This window comes from Aptenodytes forsteri, unplaced genomic scaffold, assembly GCF_000699145.1.
Source record: "Aptenodytes forsteri isolate BGI_AS27 unplaced genomic scaffold, ASM69914v1 Scaffold20, whole genome shotgun sequence".
NCBI classification, from domain to species: Eukaryota; Metazoa; Chordata; class Aves; order Sphenisciformes; family Spheniscidae; genus Aptenodytes; species Aptenodytes forsteri.
Genome location: NW_008795523.1, coordinates 726,286 through 744,413, shown reverse-complemented (window position 1 = coordinate 744,413; position 18,128 = coordinate 726,286). Strand labels below are relative to the sequence as shown.

General features: G+C 36.2%; 1 protein-coding gene across 5 annotated transcripts in view; it reads right to left on the bottom strand.

The window, feature by feature from the left end:
• The window catches only part of EPHA7 (EPH receptor A7), a 182,104-nt gene that overhangs the window by 28,287 nt on the left and 135,689 nt on the right, over positions 1-18,128 (bottom strand). For 3 of the 5 annotated variants that reach the window (XM_009281919.1, XM_019472761.1, XM_009281922.1), the window contains exons 6-9: positions 13,291-13,415; positions 9,462-9,630; positions 3,671-3,779; positions 2,924-2,979 (exon numbers count right to left, since the gene is read on the bottom strand). In XM_009281919.1, coding sequence (XP_009280194.1) covers positions 2,924-2,979; positions 3,671-3,779; positions 9,462-9,630; positions 13,291-13,415 — 459 coding nt within the window. Of the gene's footprint in view, positions 1-2,923; positions 2,980-3,670; positions 3,790-9,456; positions 9,631-13,290; positions 13,416-18,128 lie in introns of all 5 variants that reach the window. The other 2 variants (XM_009281920.2, XM_009281921.2) reach the window with 1 other exon arrangement.

Below are 18,128 nucleotides of genomic sequence, written 5' to 3'. Positions count from 1 at the left end.
ATAATTTATGGTTGCTTTGTAATCATTTAATTGAACATAAAATATTTTAAATTTGAAAATATATTGAAAAACAGCTTAGTAATCATGTGTATTTATGTTTCAGATGGTATTACTGACCAAAAACACACCAAACCTTCATAAAAAGGAAACAGCTAGAGAAACTGTTTGAGGAATGTAATGAATTTACATCCAGAGAAATTATTTGAAATTTTGCCCAGATGTTATTCTCTGCCATATGTATTTAAATAGATGTTCTTCCAATTGTATTGATAATGTTACAAATTTTTAAAATTATAAATATTTATTTCTTAAAACCAAAAAGGGGAGGGAAATGAGAAGAAAGCAATAGGTTAACCTCCTACAATAGTGCTTTCAGGCAGGGAGATGGAAAAGGAGCCATCCCCTTGCGTTTGTGATAAGGGGCCTGGATTGGAGGTAACCTTGCGAATCTCACATGGGCCTCTGATGGTTCTTTATTCAAGCTGTCATAAAACATTTTGACAGGCCAAGGCTATCCTGACATACCAACGTGAAATAGTGCTGGTCTGGATTTGAAGACATTGTTAGAAGAAAATGGTAGGAGGAAACCAAATATAAATCTGAATTGCTTGATTAAACTCCTCCATTGTACTTGTATCTTTAAGTGTAGCACTTGAGGTCACAGAGAGTTGAGGGGGACTGAAGTGAAATACATGATACTCTGTTAAATACAGTGTTTTAAAACCTGCCTTAAAAAAATGGTTACTTCTAAGTTTTTGTGTTAAGTGTTTGTTGTAAGTTACGTTTTTGAAAATCCGATCTGGTACCGCAGCACAGAAGGTTGTCTAGATGTTATGGAGCAAAAGGACACCAAACCGGTGTTCACAGTTCTGTGACCAAGCTGGTGACCACAGCACTGGGCTCCATCTCATCTTGTGCATAGTTACCAAATAAAATTAAACTAAACCTTCAATCAACAGATGATGAAAAACTAGCTTGGCAAACAGTGACTTATATTTGGTGCTATGATTTTAAAAAGACAGTGTATGCTAACTGTTCTGTGATTTACTGGTTAACCAGATTTCTTGAAGGTAAAATGAGGGAAATGAGCACTTATAAAGTCTCACCATTTCTGGATCAACTGTTAATCATTAAGTAGAAGCTTTCATATTAATTCATTTACACTTTCACTGAAACAAAATATATCACAGATAATGGAGATGAGGAAAGGAATTATTTAGCTATCATATTCCTTTTGTTTATATACTGAAATACAAGAACACATAGTTGATCTTTTCCTTCAAGGACATAATGGGCATTTTAAAAGTGAGCGCAGTAGCTCTTCTGAAGACGTGAAAAGCTTATAATGCATCTATGAGTGGCAAATTTCAAATCCATCACTCCCAGAATAGTAATATTTAAGTAACATCAGATTTTTGATGAATTCTTTAAAATCAGCTGCACTGCAAAGTGCATGATAAATAATTCTTATCCCATTATTATTTTCCGCCTTTCTTGCACAGATGATGAATTGATTGACTAAAGCCGCAATGATGTCACTACTTAGTTTAATGCTCACTGCATTTAAATGCAATTATTTAGGTAGCAACACACCCAAACTCAGGGACCATGAACAGATACCAGCTGATCTGTTTTTTTCAGGGCAGAAAGGTGAAACAGAAACCTTAATCTGATTTTGAGTGTAGCTTTGGCTAGAACTACTCGTTTAAAGAGGTGTGCATTGAGAAGATGCTACAAATTTGTGACTAGTGGCTACTTCATTCTCCATGTGACATTACATTCTGGTAATAGCTCATGATTTTAACATATGTAAAATAAGATACACCATATTGCTTTCATAAAAAAAATATCTGATGGATTTAAGCTACAGCTGCAATTATTGGTAGACAACAAAGACTACATACAGCATAGCATGACTAAATGGCAAGTTCTATTGATATGAGAGTTATCAGGTATGGGAGATGACTGGAAACCCAGGCATTGTTTTGTGTTGGGACTTATATTCGGTTTAACTCTATTATGTGATTTTTGCAATTTTGGATGCTCAAAATAAATTTGCTACTTAGTTTTACCATACTTCCTGAGTTAATGACTGATTCTAAAAGAAATTCAAACATTTTTAATTTCTCGTGTCAAAATGGTATTACAACTGAAATGAGAAAGGGCTAAAATAAGACAGTTTTTTAAACAATATTTTGATAAAACTGAAACTATTCTTGCATAAGCCTTCCTCTGCCCTTAAATATTCAATTGTCATTAACCCAAGAAAGATGTATTTTATTGAATTTTCCCAGGGTTCTAGCATAAGTTCAGATGGTAGCTGTGATTTTAACAAAAGAGGTTTTAGGTGCTACTCTTAGCTAGGCAAGTGATTCTAGAACAGAGATCAATAAAGAAGTAGCTGACCTTTCTTTTCAAATTAAATATTCTATTTTTAAGGACATTATGTTTTGTAAATATTGATGCTACCATATTCACAGTAGCAGAAAACAGCTTTTGAGTAGAACAGCTTCATTGTTAGGGTGATGCAGTGACCCACACTTTCTTAATCTGAAGTTTGCCTGAGGTAAAGATCATACAGTTACTTAGCCAAAGGTCTCTCAAATACTGCACCTCAGAGAGATCATTAGGACGGTGTGAAATGTATTCAAATCAACCAAAAGAAAAAAAAAATGCAGAACGAAAACAACAGTATATCATACACTTGTATAGAAATAAAACCGTCTGTGTGAGCAACATTGACTTTAATCTGCATTCTTTTTGTGCAGGTCACATATTTACAGTGTTTAACTTCCCACTTGCTATTTACACAACATTTTTAAATTTCTTATGGCTTTGTCTTTCATGGAGTGTTGTTTTAGTATTGTCTACACTATTGCAGTTGGGAATTTTTGAAAGGGGGAAAAAAAGGCAAAACACTTACAATGAAAGTAAAGTTCTTCATCCCCTTCTTGATCAGCTTTGCTATAGCCACAATGCCTGAAAAGAAAGACGCCAGTTTTACTGGTAAATAATGATTTCCTTCCTCACATTTAAAGTCCTGACAACATCAGTTCTGCAGGCTGGGATTTTCAGGCACTGAGCACCTAACTCCTGTAGGCCCTTTGAAAGTTTCAGCTATAATTCTCTTGACAGCAGAGTTTTAAATAAATCATGAACAGTTACAATCAAAAGGCTATTGTATCAAATACCAGTTGGGACAGGTCCTAAGAGAAAATTCTAGTTCTGGTGAAAAGCTTCTACGGATAAAACAGAGGATTAAAGAACTTGAAAGTAGAAAACAGTTTTACATGAGGGTATTCTTAAACTTACTGCTGTGCCTCTTTTTCTTGAATGTAAAGTCATTTAAAGGCTGATCAGATAAAGTGTCAGACTTCTCCACGTGAGAAAACTGAACAGAAAGAGGAACTTTGAGGAGTACAGGTAAAGAACCTGCTGGGGGTTCCTTTTACAGCACATTTACATAGGACAAAAAGAACATCTTGATTTAAGTGTGTCTTGCCAAAGTAAGAGGACGAACTGCATAACTGATAATGGAATTTGAATGAAAATTATCCTTACTAAAAATGACTTGTTTCAGTTTTGCAAATTACCATCCCAGATTAGGCTATGTCTCAGGAGTTCACAAGCGTGGGGTCAGATGTTCTTATGCCTACACAAGGTGCAATACCTTCGCCCGATGATGAATCCAAACACCATGAAGACCAGAATGATGGTTCCTGCCACAGCAACGACAGCTATGATAATAACAGGATTCTGTTCACTGGAAACAGCCGTGGCTACAAACAGAGCACAGAGCAGAGATTAGTTTAAAATTATTCTCTACAAAGGAACTGCAAAAATTTAAGTCAACCTTCATGAATTGCAGACTGTTAGTTTACATTTTCAGTTGCCTGAAACTATTAAATTGATAAAGTTAGTCTAAAGAGGTCCTCCATTGGAAATTCATCCAAATGCTGGATGAGTTAATGATCGTCTACAGGGAATAAAAATGAGCTGTGCTGGAACTGACTTGATCAAAGTGGCACAGCCATTAGCCGAAAGCCAGCACCAGCCACTTCCACTCCCTCCTACTGCTGTGCTGCCTTCTGTTTTGCTCAGTGGTTGACTCCTGCCTAAAAGGGAAGACCTGGGTATCGCTGTAAGGGGGGACAGTAGGAGAATAATCCCTGAAGAGCTCTGCTCCTAGCCTCCCCGCTAAAACTGGTTGATGTGACTTTGATGGTACCCAAGGAAATAATGTCTTAAGTGTAAGAAGAATGTTTGAGATGAAACACTATTAACACAGATTTCCTAGTTAGCATATTTCTATTCCTTACTGTTATTAATCATTGTAAATCACTATTATTATCATTTGTTTCTGTTAGCAATGAAAAGGTGCTTCCACATATACAAAATGGAATTCTCCATGCTTCAGAGAATTTACATGCTAAAATATCCACACATTATCACTCTTTTTATTCAGATATGCCAATGCTATTAATATATGCAAATGTCTGCATGTCACATTAATGTAAACTGAGGATGTAAATACTTAGCCTAAGAAACCTCAAGGTTTGTTAAATACATTGCTTGCCCAACTTCTAATGAGGGTGGACATATACTCAGTCACATTAAATGAGTACAGCTCTACTGAACTCCATGGAGCTATGCTGGTTTGTAACAGCGAGGATCTAGCCCAAAAGACTGAGAATAAAGGAGAAGACATCAGGCAGTGATACTGAGCGAGGGACTGTGAAAGTGTGAGTCATCGGGAAGCAGTAGAGAGATAAAAGAGGGGAAAAAAAGGAAACCCAACTGATAGCTGATTAACTAAATTGTAGAAGGTATGTTAATATGGTTAACTGCTGGTAGTGGTAACTGAACAGGAATGTCTACACAAGGATTTTATGAATTCCACAGAATCAGGTTCCTGTTGTAGACTTCAGAAGTTCCCATAGAAACAAACAAACAAACCAGTCTTTTCTTTGCTCTGTCTTGGGAGAAGTGAGCCAATCAACATGATTTATTTGTCACTGACACTGACCTGTACCAGCTGCTTCCCCCCGCAAAATAACAAATCCCTTATTATTCTACACAGATATAGAATAATATGCATTGAGGGGAAATTTCCTCTCCCCCCCGCCCCAGTTTCATTTCCTAAAGAAACTTTGTAATTTTTCTATGTTGCACCTAATGCAGGTAAGGAAGATCTCATTGTTCATATCAGTCGTTAACTGAAAAGAACAAATGCTTATTTTTGAGTAGCTGTAACTTTCTGAGATACCCAGGTCAGTAGGGTGCTACCGCAGGCCTGCATATATCCCACTTGTGGAACTTTTAGGAAATCAGTAGTCACTATCTTGTGCAAGAACGTAGGGGCATAAGTTATACAACTCAGCTCCTGTAACATCACCAGGCCATCAAAGCAGACAAACCCAAACATGGGAATGCACAGTCTATGTAAAATACAGCATTTCCTAAAACTCTGTCGTTCTCTCTTTGAACTTCACTGCAAACCTCACTTGGAAGTCAAGAAAAGGCAGCATCCTGTCACAATGGCCAGGGTGTGAAACCGCATCTATACTGAAAGAGTGGTTAAACATTGGAAGAGGCTGCCCAGGGAAGTGGTTGAGCCCCCATCCCTGGAAGTATTTAGAAGACATGTAGATGTGGCGCTTAGGGCCATGGTTTAGTGGGCATGGTGGTGTTTGGTTGACGGTTGGACTCGATGATCTTAGAGGTCTTTTCCAACCTTAATGATTCTATGATTCTATGATTCTATCTAACAGACTTTGGAAGAATACCCACCCCAGCCTGTCACCTAATCTAGCAGCCAAGTTGAGTGCATAGAGGTTGACATATGTGAGTGGGTTGCTCTGCATAACTGCCTCACAGATTTTGGGTACTGGCACATTCTGGAAGCAAGCCGAGGATATTATTTAGGCTCTGGAAAATGTTGAGGACGTGGTACACTGGCCAACTGGTAAGATAGGTGGGATGCAATGTATGATGTAGTTTTACATCTTTTAAAAAAAAAAAAAAAGTCTGATTGTGGGCATGGTCTGGTATGAATTCAGTGACAGCAGTCTAAGACATCTGCCTCTGTTCATGTACTCTGTGCTGCTTCTCCCTTCTGTGTGATGAACTCAGTCTGTTAGTGTAAGGGTGAATCAGAACCCAGCTTCTGGAGTGATCACTGTGGTTTGGCAGAAATAAAGATGCTAGAGTGTCCTTAGAGGAATGATTTTAGGGTGCAGATGATCCTTTCAGGGGGTGCATGGCATGGATACCTGTCACTGGTGCTGCCACAATGGTGATGGCAGGGAACCACCAGCAGGACAGGGAAGTCTGCCCTTACCTCTGCTTAAGCTGTGCTCAGGCTCAGAGAAAGACAGGGACCTGATACTTGGGCAATCAGCTACAGGTGATACCTAATCTGATGTTATGATATTTGCATATCCAAATGAATGAGGCAATGCTTAATTTACAGGACTTAAAACCACCTTTTAAGTACATGGTTGGAGGGATGAGGAATGGATATCCAAACACCCTGGAGGATTTAAAAAAGGGTGATAGATGGAAAAGCCGTGCTGCTCCTTCAGCAACATTTTCTCATGCAAGCAACCTGAAATGTATGATTTGCAGAAAAGAATTCCTGTTGAAGTCCACCATGAAACCTTTAATGAGAAATTGGATTCATGTAGGCCAAATATCACTTTCTTAAATATTATTTTTTATGTCTTCTATAAACATTTGTAGTAGTGTTATTTCAGACATGAGGAATAAATTTACATCTGCATATTACTTCAACCTTGCTTGATTTAAACTGATTCAGGGCAAAAGGAAAAAGCAAAATCTTCTTCATGCCAGGTTGCGCTGAGTCCTTATACTTTAACAGAGAGAGCTGTAACAAGTAGCAAACCCCTTCAATTACAAAAAGCACAGGATCATCTTTAGATCCACTGGCTACAAGTCAGTTAACATAACTTTTAAATACTTCAGTGAAACAAAAGATAAAATTACCACTTAAGTGGTAATATAATTAAAAAAATAAATCTATGGATTTATATTTTCTTCCTGAGGGACTTCTGTCTCTAATAACCAGCAATGATTCCAACAAAAAAATACAATGATTAAAGTACTTTTATCTGTGGCAAACACAATATAGAATAGAAATATCCTGCCTTTATAAAGCATTTTTACTTCATAATTTTGAAATTTTTACATAAATATGTATGCAATGCCCAATATGTACGATATGTGCAAATACAGGTATAAAATATGCATATTCTACATATCAGATACTATTAATATAATGGACATAGTTCCTCAAATACTGAAAAGTGGCCATGCAGTTTCTATTACAATTCAGCAACAGGAGAATAATACAAAAATCTACTTAATCAACAGCACCAACCAAAAGGTGCCAACCAGTTGAAGTGCCAGAAGAAATTCAGGTAAGCAACATGAGTAGCTGACTGTGATGGTCACTATATATATTCTTACATATATATACATATATGTGTGTATATATATGTATACACACTCTCACTATATATATATTCTTAAAATACTTTGACATATTTAAAAGCTGCATTTGGAAATCCACTGGACTAATGAGAAGCCAATGCCTCTTAACTGTAGCATAACACTGGTTTACTAGTCACCTGTACAGTACTTCACTTGAGCTATATTTCCTAAAAATGATCCAATAAAGGTCTTCCTTTAAAATGTTAACAAAAGATTAATTTGATTAGCCTGCAAGTTCTGATAAAACTATAAATAAAGTATGAGAAACAAGTATTTTTGTGTAAAACAATTCTAGAAGAATTTAATGGAATTTACTATCTTTTTACCAACATTTTAATGATTTCTGAAAACCACATATGGAAAATTGTGGATGCTTATCCTTGATGGGAATTATATTCTATAATGTCCTTTCAAGGTAATGGAAAGTATGCCACTTTTAAAATTTTCTTTAATGAAAGCATAGGACATTTTACATGGCACATCAAAACACAAAGCTGGCCTGTGATAAGAGAAAAATCTGCTGTGCATACTGGCCAAGTATGTCACTGGTTTATATGCTGGTTTTCATCACCTGAGTCAGAAAAAGGATACATGAGCATGGTCAGTGATGCATTTATTCTAGGATTTCCTAATCTTCCATACATCGGCCAAACCCCAGTCAAGACTGTTTACCTCTGAAATTATCTTTGCTAATCTTAGCGACTACCAGTATTGTACCAGCATACCAGTATGCTTACATTCAGTATATAAAAAATACTCAGGTAATTAAGGAAATGTTGGGGAAATATTTTGGTCTACTAATTTTAAACCACTATAGACAATAAAGTATCTAATTAGCAGAAACTTATGACAGATTATGACAGACTTTTAATTTGTTTTCCAGAAATCTACTCAAAAGAAGAAATTACTTCTGGTTGTACCTCAGGTACATCCCCATTCTGCAAAATGGGGATTCTGCTACTGACTCTTTCTAAAGCAGAACTCTACGGATGGATAGCATGCTATCGGACACAGAGCTAATAATATTAGTAATGACAGTTTATTGCTGCTATTATGATAATTACTATTTCAATTATGTCTATTAGACATGTGCTATTATTCATTATTGATAGTTTTCATATTCTGTGTGGAATCAAGGTGGAATCAAGACCTAACTACTGTGTTTTAAGAATACCCACAAATTGTTCAGGTGACATCTGGCTGCAATTAATAAGATGCAATAGTGTGTGTCCGCACCTTAGATACGCTGCACAAAGCGCAGAGAGCAGTTGGCATCCATACCCTTTGAACCTGTAGGCTATGTATCCTCAGCTCCAGATCTGGCTGACTTGCTGTCAGGCAAGTCGACCTGAAGCAAATGACCCAAAACAGAGTAACCAAATTTGGGTCTGCGACAGAGCAGTGAAGCTACCAGGGACACAGGCAGTTCCCGTGAATGGGCTCACGGCTGCCAGGTCTCAGTGATGCAAGAGTTTCTTTCCAAAAACCCAAAATGTGGAAGATTTTCTCTAAGCATGCATGCACATATCTACATTGGTGAGGAAAAAAGGTATCAGTGTGATTTTTAGACAAATAAGGGCACAAGGTTGGTTTCAGCATCAAGGAAAGAGGAAGCTCTCCCAAAGCGTTATGCCTCTGCTGAGATGTCCCAGCCAGGTTCTCTGGTGTACTGTACTGAGAGAGTTTGTACTTCAGCTTCATACTTTCCATTGTGAGGGGTTTTGAGAGGTTGTTTTTTCTTTACACAGCTTACACAAGCGTGTAATTTGTAGTTCTGTGGTAAAACAACTAATTGAAGTTCATCCTTCAAAATACAGTGACGAAAATCCACCTTCATGTAGAACTTCATTCTTTCTAGTTTTAATAATATTGCCTATGACTCTTTCCTTTCTTGTTTTACTTACTACTTCTACTGAAAGTGTTAATTTCCTATAAATCTAATTGTTTACCCGTGGCTTCTTCTAGTGTGGCAACATCCAGTCTGGGGCTGTAATTTCCATAACCAGCAGCAGTAAAAGCACGAATCTGGAAAACATACACTGTTCCTGGCTTTAGGTTATTAATAGAAGCTGAAGTGGACTTGGTTTTCACTGTTGAATAGGTCCTCTCCCTTTGGTCCTGGAAACAGTAAGACAAAAGATTAAAAGACATTTACAGGTCAGATTTTATCATGGTTGCACATCAGCAACTGACAGCCAGCCTGGGTAGTTTATTTCAATTTGTTGAATGCTTTTTTTCCCAACATAAAAACCAAAGCGTACTCTGTGGAGTATTACAAAACACTGTCAATGCAATGAGGAGCTTTAAGTGTAATAAAATTCAAATGAGATGCTCATGTTGTTACTCATAAAACATCCAGACATAAAATGATTGCTTCTTTGGCTCTGACTAAATTTTGTGTACTTTTGATGAGAAAATAGCTTGACCACATCTTTCCAGGGGATCTGCGGGGTCTAAACAGTTCAAGGACAGGAAAATCTGTTCTTTCATGGTCAGAACACCTTCCCTTGTTACCTTCCAATAGCTTTAAAAAATACACTACTGCCAATGTATAACTGGCTGGATTTTGCACCAAATTCTGAGGTCCTTAACTCAGTTTTCACTTAGTTTTTTTTCTCTGTCTTTTAGTCTTTTCTCAGGTTTTGACTTCATGGCATCAAGAAGAACCCAGGGAAAGAAGCTCAGTATGACACCCCCCAGATTTGAAGCTGTAAGATTACAAACCCTATGAGTAATAACTCACTTTCAAATACTACAAAAGCTGTATCACAGATCATTACAGTATTCAAAAAGCTCTATTTATTCATCACATTTACTGATCCAGATTATCTTTCAGCATAGATATGTGCAGCCCTGTTGATTTTCGGTGGCAGATGCAACCCTGATTTGAAGGGCAGAAGAGATGAATTAACCAACCATCTGAATGCACCACATGACCAAAGAAGCATGAGCCGCACGAGGCAGTGCTAATGAGATGGATACAGAGGGAAGGAATAAATCTGTAACTCATTTCAATAGCACTTCACAGCCAAAAATGATGGAGAGCCTTCCCCTTCGCAGTCAGTAAAGCAGCAAAGACTTTTGCTGAAATACAGGGTTAAATACAACATATATGATTTCTTTTCTGAGATTCAGTACTGGCTTCTCCTGGGTCTTGCCCAGTCTGTCATTTGAGCAAGCCTGCCAGCTCGGCTAGCAACAATTTTTCATATTTTCTCCAAGAAGGTTTAAATCATCTGTAAGTGAGGACCATGGTGGAATGTATGTTGGTATGTGAGAAAGAACAGGAATGCTTGAGAGATGAGAAACAAGTGTAAGGAAACCGTAAACAGTCAGGTTCAGGACTGTAAGCCACAGTCCTGAAATTCAGAGTTGAATTTCCACAGTGGAATTTCAGAGTTTGGTTTTTGATGCATATGAGGCTTATTTGAATTGCCAACAGTTCTTGCATTCAAAATAAATAAATAACAAAGAAATAAAAATAACCTGCGCTAGAAATCTCACAGGACAGGCTTACTTGGGAGGTTTCAGGCAGTTTCCATTCCAGCCCTAGCCAGAAGTGAGAGGTGAAAAAAACACTTATCAGAATATTTCAGAACCACAAAAATGTTTGATTTAATTTGGCTCTAAAAGGAGCTGAAGGTTCAGATCTTTTTTTTTTTCTCTTTTAAACTAATGGAACAAAACTTAAACTGCCTCTCTTGTTCTGAGCAAGAAGCTTATGAAGTACTTTTCAAGCGGAACTGCGTTATTTTGGAAGGAAGGCAAGCATTTAAGTATTTGTGTTGAAATTGTCTCACTGAATTAAAGGTATATAGTTCAGTTTATCTGTGACTGTTTGTAGGATGAGCTTCTTATTCTCTTTTATGAATTTCACTGCAATAAGTATAATACTGGTAGGGTTCTTTCCATTACAAAAGAAGTTTAACATCAGTTCTTGTCTTTGCAAACATAGGAAACTGGCAATGAAATTCTGCTGCTCATGTAAAGTAACATGAATATACAGGGAAAATAATAAAAGTCACATTCTAAAAGTTATTGTTTTATGAAAAGTCTAGTATCTGAGCATTTTTCTGTCATTTTCCACTACCTATTTAAAATATTTGTTTTACTGTAACAGATTAGAAATTACTCTGCATATTTAAAAAAAACGATTTTTTTGTTTGTAGTTTTGTTTTTTAAGGTTTCTGTTGTGTGGAGAACAGTTTTGCCTTTGGTAAATATGTAAACTTTTTTTTTAATGTATGGACTTTGTGTGTGTGCACACACACGCATGCTTGAGGAACAAAAATTATCTGCTAAAATCAATAAAATTCCCTTAAAAGAATTGTTTAGCTATTTGTACATATCTGGTAAGTTTTGTTATAAGAGTCATTAAAGTGAACAACTTAAACTGGGAGTTAGCATCAACAAATAAACATTTTATTCCCTTCCCAAATCATATAAAGATCTTTTGATAAGTATATTTGTGTAATTCAGCACTTAAAATTAGATGTGACACTTGATATTAGATCCAATCTGGTCTGAATTTACCTAATTCTATGTTACTTAGTAAGCTGACATGGTCTTTTTGATATAGAGATGCTATCACCTTGTTTGCAGAGATGAAATGTCTTCACAAGGGATCACAAAGGAGATCCTTTGTTCATTTCTTTGCATTTTAATTCTTTCTTTTTTTCTCCCAGAATGTTTTATAAAATTTAGGAATATGTTACGTGCTACAGTAAATTTCCCAGGTAATCTGGAGGAGCCACACTTAGTCTGGGTCCCATGACAAACATGTAGCTGCACAACCTGCCTTCACTCTGCTTTCATCCAGCTTACGGTTGCATGTGGCCCTACTTATATGCTTGTCAGAATTTTTTTATTCTAGAGTACTTCAAAGTTATCATGAATGAAGCCCCAGACACACTGAAATGAATGGCAAAACTCCAACTGACATCAATAAGATTGCAATTTCACTCTACCAGAAACAGAGATCACTTCATCTATTACTGAAAAGCTGCCCTCAATTCATTATTGTGTTGAGAAAACAAGTGAAAAATAAATCTCACAATGCTGGGACTTTTTAACAGGACAAATAAGGAATATTTATCAGCTGAAACTATAGGAAGTGCTTTGGAAGTTTTCAGACATCAAGTCGAAGAGGCCCAGCTCATAAGGAAATACCAAATGCAGATCACTTCATCTATTACTGAAAAGCTGCCCTCAATTCATTATTGTGTTGAGAAAACAAGTGAAAAATAAATCTCACAATGCTGGGACTTTTTAACAGGACAAATAAGGAATATTTATCAGCTGAAACTGTAGGTATTGGTTTTGCTTTTTTCGTTTTTCGAGTTGAAGAGGCCCAGCTCATAAGGAAATACCAAATGCAGTCAAGAGTTGTATTTTAGATATCATCTCAAGACTGGAGTTACAATGACACAGAAGGAAATGAAACAAGCTTTATACACAATGTAGAAGAGACAAGGAAAACGACAAATATGATGGTAAAATACCCAAGTCCAACTTAACAATTTAAAAAAAAAAGTGGAAAAAAGGGCAGATTTCAAGCAGATATTTCATTTTTAGGATACCAAAATACAATATATGGGACGTATGATAGCAATAATAATTGCAGGAATTTGCTAGGTATTAAAAATGAGCAAAATCACTGTGACTTTGAAGAGACAGGATAGTTGATAGCTGATGGCTTTAACATTGTTCCACAACACAGCAAGACAATACGAAGCAAACAGCACATTGTTGTACATTACAGATAATCTTAGCACTTACTTTCTCATAATACTTGATTTCATATTCAGTAATGACTCCATTGGGATGTTCTGGTTCCTGCCAGGAAAGCTCCACGCTCCTCTGCAGCACTCTCTCTTTCATTACTCCACTAACTTGCGAGGGAGCTGTTTGGACAAGATGTGTCAATAAATAAAAAGCAAATTTGTCGGATGCCTAAAATCAAATGTCATTACTGATCCGCCCCATGCTGAGCCACTTTCATTAAGGTAAAAGAAAGCACCTTTTCATAGTTCACAATTCAAAGCTAATGAATATTCAAGCAGGACCCTATTACTGTTCATAAACTTAGAATGGAAATTGAATTAAAGTGCAAACAGCAAAAAGTGGCATTGTTCAAGTTAGTGCAAAACTGAGATTGATGGGATAGGAATAACAATTAAGCAAATTAATTCTGATTAAGATAGCAAGGTAGATTTTTCGATTGATGTGTACTAAATTAAAAGTCTAAATATTTATTGCATATGTTTCTGAAATGCACGTAAAAAAAAGTTTTAGAAACAAAATCACATTTTAGATTGATTTAATATAACTGATTCCAATTTTGCTTTAAAAATAATCTGTCGCACTATCTGATTACGGCATGACTTGGTGATGTAAACAACTTTGTTTGAGACTAAAAGTCTCAAACCCCCTCTAAAGAGACTAAACCCCCTCTTTTTCATTAGTTCAAATCTTTCCAGGACATTCTCTCTTTAGAGCTGAAGTTTCCATATTTGGTCTTGGCATTTTTTGAAAGTGTGAGGCAATTTAAGAAGTAGAACTTATGAAACAAAGGGGACACTGTCTTCCTCCACCTCACTCTACAGACATAAATACATGCACGCTTGCACGTGTGCACACATACAGACAGTTTCCTAATAAACATCACCCACAAACAAGCACCTTTTAAAAAAAAAAAAAAAAAAAACAACCAATGTACAAGTATTATAGAGCCATTGACTCTCATTTAAAATTTTTAAGAAATAATTTAATAAAATGTGAGAGACTGAAAAAGTAACTTGCTTTATCAGCTTATCTCATGTTTATCAAAAAAGAGAGAGACAGATTTTCTGCTGATGTGCGGTTCCAAAGGAGGCCCAACATCACACTTTTCCTCAAACATACATACTGCCCATATGAATGTAGCACAGAAGTCCTGTAAAACCATAGCTTTTTAAAAAACAACTATGGCATTGGAACCATGCAGAACTTGATCTTCATAGAATCATAGAATAGCTTGGGTTGGAAGGGACCTCTAAAGGTCATCTAGTCCAACCCCCCTGCCATGGGCAGGGACATCTTCAACTAGATCAGGTTGCTCAGAGCCCTGTCCAACCTGACCTTGAATGTTTCCAGGGATGGGGCATCTACCACCTCTCTGGGCAACCTGTGCCAGTGTTTCACCACCCTCAGCGTAAAAGGGTTCTCTTTCAATTCAATGGAAATAATTCAAGGGTGTAACACTGCTCATGCAAAAGATAGATAAAGAGATGGCTTGATCCTCAGCCCCCTGCAGTTAAAAGCAAAATGACATTTATGTGTACAGGAACCTGGTCATATTCAGAGAGCAGAGTCAGACACAGGAAAGTAAAGGAAAATTAGAGATAAATTTATTTATATATTTTTAAGTATAGAATCTAGTGCTGATTCTATACTTGAATGTTTCAACAAAAATTCTGAAAAATTTAAATCTTTTTCTAGGTAAAGAAAAGAACAACCTTATTTCAGAACTGTATATAAAGCTTTCACTATGTAAAATGATATACAGTCTTCAGATAAAACAGGATTCTTATGCCATGCAACAAGCAGGTGAACTTCACTTTCTCTTTTACCATTCACCTTGAGTCTAATTATAATAATTCCCATTCTAATATTCTTTAGCACACACATTTTGTTTAATTTAAAGAACACAGAAGTAAAACATATAGAATGCACACTCCTGTAGCAATAAGGATAAAAATATAATGATAAAGTAAAAAGATCTACAGCACAATCAAGACAATAATCCTCTAAAAAACCTTAAACTTTCATTGTTAACTTCTTATTTAAATTGTGAAGTTTCTAGCCTTTTTTATTATAACATGTATATTCATGTAGGTTTTTAAATTAAATTCATTTACATTTCATTAGAGGCTCCAAGAGTCCATGAAAATTAGGGACTGAAACCATGCAAGATAATTTTCATTATGAACTATTATGTTGTATGTAATCAATATAATCAAAGTTGAAGACCCCTTAATGTAGGCTGCCTAACTGATAAAATCACAAAATTGTATCATGCAAACACCATGGGTTGATACACCATTCCAAAGCCAGGATCTCTCTCTTTCGCTCTTCTTGCATTCTCTTTCTAAAAGCTTAGACTTTTTTCAGTCTCTAATTAGTGAAATATATTCTTTTTCGTAGCTAAGAGTCTGGAATGCAGCAAACTAATTTACTCTGTTTAGTTTTCTTTGCTGTGATTAACTAGTTGTCTTCTTTGTCTAAATGAGTACCACAGCATCCTGGCTGAATTTCAGAGAGGTCATTATGTTTCATGTATAATGTTCTATCTCATCCAGATAAATGTTTTCAAATTGCTAATTTTACATGTTTAGATGTCCAAAATTGTTAATGTTCACACTTATCATGAAACAATTTTATATTACCTAGGTCACTGGAGTTTGTTCTCAACATTTGCTGCCTTTTGTTTTAGCTTATCAAATTTATTCATTCCGTCGGTCATAGCATTCATTTTTTTTAAGCAGTGATGCAAAATGAACTTGCTTCCTCTGGTATTAGTTAACTCTGCGTATGTGGGGAAGGAACAGCGATGCAGAGAAGGAGGAACAAAGAAGGGGGAACATTTTAATCGGGGAAGTGAAATATACTATGTGAGATTCCTACTTAACATCTGTACAAAGTACACCACAAACAGGCATATTCTGTTCTTAAGGAATTTCCACTCAAAACAAAATCTCAGTGATTTATCAACATTGCAAGACAACATTCAAAACTCTTAAATAAATGCACTCCTAAATATATTTCCTGTCAATTAATATTATTTTCATTCAAGAATGGTCAGACTAAAAGCTGGCTTTGGTTTTGGGTTTTTTGGTTGTGTTTTGGCTTTCCCCCCCCCCTAACTAAAAACGTTGTGCTACTTTTCATTGGTAGACGAACCACATGAGGAAGAAGAGAAAGTCCAACCCTGTAGACTGTATACGTTGGTAGCTCTGAAGACAATTATGTTGTATATAATTCCCATACCACAAGATATTCCTAAAATGCAGTAAGTTACCTAAGCTTATTTTGTGTCCCCATGTTTGTCGGGGGAAGAAGGGAATCATCAAATCAGTTGAAGCCAGAGTATCCTACTCTGGCAAGATACACCAGTCTGTTGTTACTGCAAGGAAATCTCTGTAAACTAGATCAACCACGTAAGCCAATCTATTGACGTTAGAGGTTAGGTGTATATGCTATCTTAGTCCTGACTTTTAGGTTGCATTTCTTGATCTGTGCTTAATGAGAGTGTACAGGTCAGAAGCATTTTGTTCTATATTCTAGTATAATAATTTCCTCCGTGTTGCCTCTGTGCCTTTCTTACAGACTGTTTTATTTGTTCTGGCTTCCTGACACCTTGCTTTAAACCTTTAGCCCACTTCTCATTGCCTACCCTTGTTAATTAACTAACAACCTATTTATGGTTTTGAAACAACTATATTTGAGCAAGCTTGAAAATTAGTTAAAGCATACAATTCATCCCTAAATACAAGATAAAATACAGTATTAAATCACAAAAAAGATAACTCTATAAAAACAGAAATAATAATAATAATAATAATTATGATGATGTTTCAGGTATTTTTTTCTTTTAGTAATCTAGCTGCTGCCACTGCATCTATAACAAAGTTGTTCATGATGAAGACACTTCTTACAGCATTTCTAGACAACGAAGTACCCAGTCCTGAATGACTTGAGCATGCATAATCCCTACTGTATCACTTCAGGTTGCAGAGAAGCATCACTTGTCAGAATCACTATTTCCATAATTTATTACACTGGGGGATACAGGCTGTTCAAAACACCATTTGCTATCAACTTTCTTTCTGATATACCTAATCTCTTTTTTTTCTCCTTCCTGCTGACACAACATCCAATGCATCAAACACACACAGCCTCTCAGGGCTAACAGGCAGATGTACCTACACATGCTGCATAAGAAAGTACTTCGAGAATGACAGGCCCTCAGCACACTCATTCACCTTTTTTAAGTGCTTCAAATATACCATTCAGCAAAAGGAAAAAATTGATTTTTCACCAGGTTTCAACATCACAGCCACAGAGAAATATAACTCTGCTGGGCTTTACTGATAAAGCCTTCAAGTTATATAGATTTCAAGCTGGTCATCATTTTCAGATCAAGTTATAGAAAAAGTTAAAACTCAGGTGTCAAAAAGAGCAGAATATTCCAAGGAAATATTCTGCTCCAGAGAGAATATTGCACCTGGTAGACTGATGTGTTACATCTATACTGCTAAGCCAAGCATATGGTATATTATTAATATGTGCAAATATTTATGTACAGAAAACTGAACTGATTGTTTTGGAAGACATTGCTTTTAGTCCAGAGTCCTGTGAAAATGTTATAACATAATATTGCTCATACCTTTAATCTCTATGCTTAGCTATTCTCTGGTTCTCAAGCCTAACATTTCCCTTGATCCACAGTGTACTTTCCAAAAGACAAAGACAGATGCAAAATTAAATCTTTTGCACTTTGTATCAGGGAAAAAAAAAAAAAAAAAGAAAAAAATGAGAAAAAGCAGCTCAGAACACTCCAATAGAAGCTAAGTCCC